At 45.0% G+C, this 3739-nt stretch overlaps 1 protein-coding gene across 1 annotated transcript; it reads right to left on the reverse strand.

Annotated features, from left to right (window-relative positions):
* Positions 1 to 966: 966 nt before the first annotated feature.
* On the reverse strand, positions 967 to 3490 carry LOC125727192 (uncharacterized). The gene is made up of 2 exons (XM_049003904.1): positions 3390 to 3490; positions 967 to 1855 (listed from the first exon to the last, which is right to left on the reverse strand). The coding sequence occupies exons 1-2, from the start codon at positions 3395 to 3397 to the stop codon at positions 1090 to 1092; spliced, it is 774 nt and encodes a 257-aa protein (XP_048859861.1). The 5' UTR covers positions 3398 to 3490; the 3' UTR covers positions 967 to 1089.
* Positions 3491 to 3739: the final 249 nt, after the last annotated feature.

Genomic DNA, 3739 nt, shown 5'->3' on the forward strand with positions numbered 1-3739 from the left:
TGCTTTTAAAACAGGTGAAGGGCATGGCACTAACCACCCCCTGCCCACCAACAGCTGGTGTTAGCTCGGCCTCTCCCCAGAGCCCTCAATGTCTATGTGTGATTAAAATTGAGATGTGGGCCCTGGCACCAGAGGTAAGGCTGAATGAACAGACCGCCCTCTGGATGCCATTCTGTGTGCCCATCCCCAACGCCCTAAATGTATGTGTCATGAGAGAGTAAGTAATGAGAGTGTCTACGTTGTAGTGTATGAATGAGGTACAGGTGGTCGCGAGGGGACAGAGGAGGAATACCTACCCTGCATCCCAGCAACGCACCTACACCTCAAAGCCCTACATGTGTGGTGGTGTGATGGAGCGGGAGGAGGGAAGCATTTAGGGATGGGGAGGAAAGGAATGGGGGGGGGCAAAATACCTCCCCCCCCCCGGAGCCAGCTCCCCCGCTGACCCCCATAGGCACTCCCCGTTCCCCGAAATCCATCCAGGGAGGGGGGCCCAGGCCCATCCAGACCGGGGCCCAAGGCAGCAGCACCACCGGGCCCCATAGAGCCCAAGGCGCCCCACCGGACCCCACTACAAAGGAAAAGCTACCCCCGCCCCAGCATTCAGTCAACTCCCAGACTGCATAAGACAAAAGACATCCAAAGACATTGTACCTCTCTGAAAGGTAGAAACGTTTCACCGCTCGTCCAAGCAGCTTTGCATGTGCAAATGCACAACCCCTCACTCAACAGAGGTAGAGGCATTAGGCACAACCTGTCTCCAATTTAACCTGCGGCCCTCTCATCATTTGCCAAAACAAAAATAATTCCCAGGAAAAAAACAGACCCAATTCACACCTCCACCGGGTGGACCACCCTTAACGACCCACTCTACTGGAGTAGGAGGGACTGGTTACATCTACCCGCAACTCCCCCCCCCCCCCCTTGTTTCACTCAACGAGCCCCCTTAGATTACTTACCCAGGAGGATAAATATGTGGACACTTACTACCTCCCTCAGTCTGAAGAAGCTGCTTGGATGAGCAGCGAAACGTTTCTAACTTTCAGAGACAAGTCCAGTTGCCACGAGTCAACCACCAGAGAGTATGGTCTAAGGTTGCCTGGTCCTTCTGTTCCTCTGTGGTGAAGGGTACCTTAAGGGTACCTTCACCACATTGCCATTTGATACTGACACCTTCACATTGCCTGCTTCTAAATCGCCAACGATCAGTTCTTCCAATAATAATTTGTCCACCTTAGTCTCAACAATATCCAAATTTATTGCATTCAGTTGGAATTCACTGTTTACAACTTCTACTGCCACATCCACAATTTCCAATTCAAATGCTTTTTCAAAAGCCTTTTCTCTAGTCTCCTCCACTTGAACTTCTCCAATTTGTACTTGCACAATTTCAAAATTAAATTTACTTTGATCTAAATATTCGAGATCAAACTGGCAGAGGTCTACCAGCACAGCTCCTATCTTCAGACTATCTTGATGGTTGTCTACAGGCTTTATGGAGATTGTCCTGTTATTTATCACAAAAGCCTCCAACCCATGTACATCTATCCCCTTATCCCTCCCAAGCTGGCTAGTGGGTGGAGTTACTTGGGAGCACTCCTCTTCATCACCCCAGCAGATGATCTCTTCCCACTTGTCCCAGGCTGCCCAATAAGCATCATCCGTCCAGCTAACTGCCTTGGCAATTCGCCTTCGGGAATGTGACTCAGTGGAACTGTCAGCCTGGTCAGAAGGTGATTCTGCTGGGGAGCACAGCTCTTTCTCATCTCCCCAGTCAATCACCTCTCCCCACTTGTCCCAAGTTGCCCAGTATCTGTCGTCGCTCCAGCAAACAGCTTTCTCCATTCGTCTGATTCTGAATGAGGAAAAACAACATACAGGCAATGCAATGGAGCTGTCAGTCACTCCTGACATGTGGACTACACTTCTGCACTGACCCACACCTTCCCAATCAACAACCGCATTACTGCACAGGCAGAGCTGCTATCTTTGGTCAGCTGGCTGGCGTGAGATTCTCAATTCCAGACAAGTCTGCACATTCATCTCCATATGTGTAACAGTCTTACTACCTTGTAAATAGTCTGGAGGGTTTGCAGACTACCCCAACACTTTTGATGGAGCTAATTTTAGGTTTATAATGGAACAAAACAGATTGACTACAAGACATCTTGAGTGAGGGTTGGCAACCCTGCATATGACACTAACTAACCTGCACATAAAATTTAAATATAATCCAAACAATATACTGAATTTTACACAAACATATTTCAATATACAGTCATACCTCGGCTCACGAACTTAGTTCCTGACCTGAAAAGTGCGTGACCTCAATCAATTTCTCCCATTTCAAATAATGTAAATATGTATTATGTTCAATATGTTTAAACCTCAGAAACACTGCATTTTCTTCAATTTTTTATATTTTTCTGTGATCAAGAATCCATCCATCCATTTTCCAAACCGCTTATCCTACTGGGTTGCCTATCCCTTAAGCAATGGGCACGAGGCAGGGAAAAATCGAGGATGGGGGGGCCAGCCCATTGCAGGGCACACTCACACACCATTCACTCACACATGCACTCCTACGGGCAATTTAGCAAGTACCCGGAGTAAACCCCACGACGACATGGGGAGAACGCGACCAAGAATATAGACTTAAATTAAAATAACCTTACTTGTAACAAATAATGCTTTTGGCACGTCAAACTGTCGGTGCAGCGGTAAGAAAATCGGGAGAAGACTAACAATAATAGAGGATTTATACATGGAAAAATAAGTTCACACAACACGTTATTCACCATGAACTAGGACATATCGCCGACTTTCTCTTTAGGTCACTCTATACATACATATATACACTTCGAGCACGCGCAGTACAACTCAACACCCCCTACCGTACAATCAAATTATGACAGACTGTGCACATATAACTGAGAGCATACATTTACATTTACATGCTAACAAATGCTAATTTAAATAAAACATTAAAACTGAGCATACGCTGGTCGCTCGAAAGACGCCAAAACACGGAAAAGAACCACAAAACAACCACCCAAAAAACTAAACAATCAACATTAAAAGACGAAGTAACAGTCAAATGCAGTAATTTCGAATATATGATTTTTTTTTATTATTATACTGGACATTTCTTCGCGTTTCGGGTGGTTCTTTGGGGAGCTTTCATTGGACCCTTTTCGGGACGTTTGTGTGTTCGCGGCCCGAAACACGGTTCGACAACCGGTACAAAACATTTTGGAACATCTGGTTCGTAACCCGATTTATTCGTGATCAGGACTGTTCGTGGGTCGAGGTACCACTGTACATACAAAGACAGATACTAAATAATAAGATAAGTTATACGATAAAATGGGAGCAGAAATGCAACGTACCTTGCCATCTTGGTGCAGAAAAGCAAGTGAAGCCGCGTCTTTCAAATCGGTAGCTTCCCACGTGCGGAGGAATCAAATGTAACCTAGCAACAACATAACTAAATAATAACATCATAATACGTATAGTTGTTATATAATAATGACAGTTTTATAAGTTTTTTATTTACTAATAGAGGTAAATAAGAAAAAAATTGTGTAAGAACTGCAAAGCAAGAATATAGTAGTAAGCATGAATCACACATTCAGCTCTGGATAATATCAGACAATGACTTAAAGACACGTGAAATGAACTGCACTCTTGGAGTCTGTCTCTCCCCAAAGCACTATGCACGGTAACTTGTTTAATATGG

Source organism: Brienomyrus brachyistius, unplaced genomic scaffold, assembly GCF_023856365.1.
Source record: "Brienomyrus brachyistius isolate T26 unplaced genomic scaffold, BBRACH_0.4 scaffold90, whole genome shotgun sequence".
Classification (NCBI taxonomy): Eukaryota; Metazoa; Chordata; class Actinopteri; order Osteoglossiformes; family Mormyridae; genus Brienomyrus; species Brienomyrus brachyistius.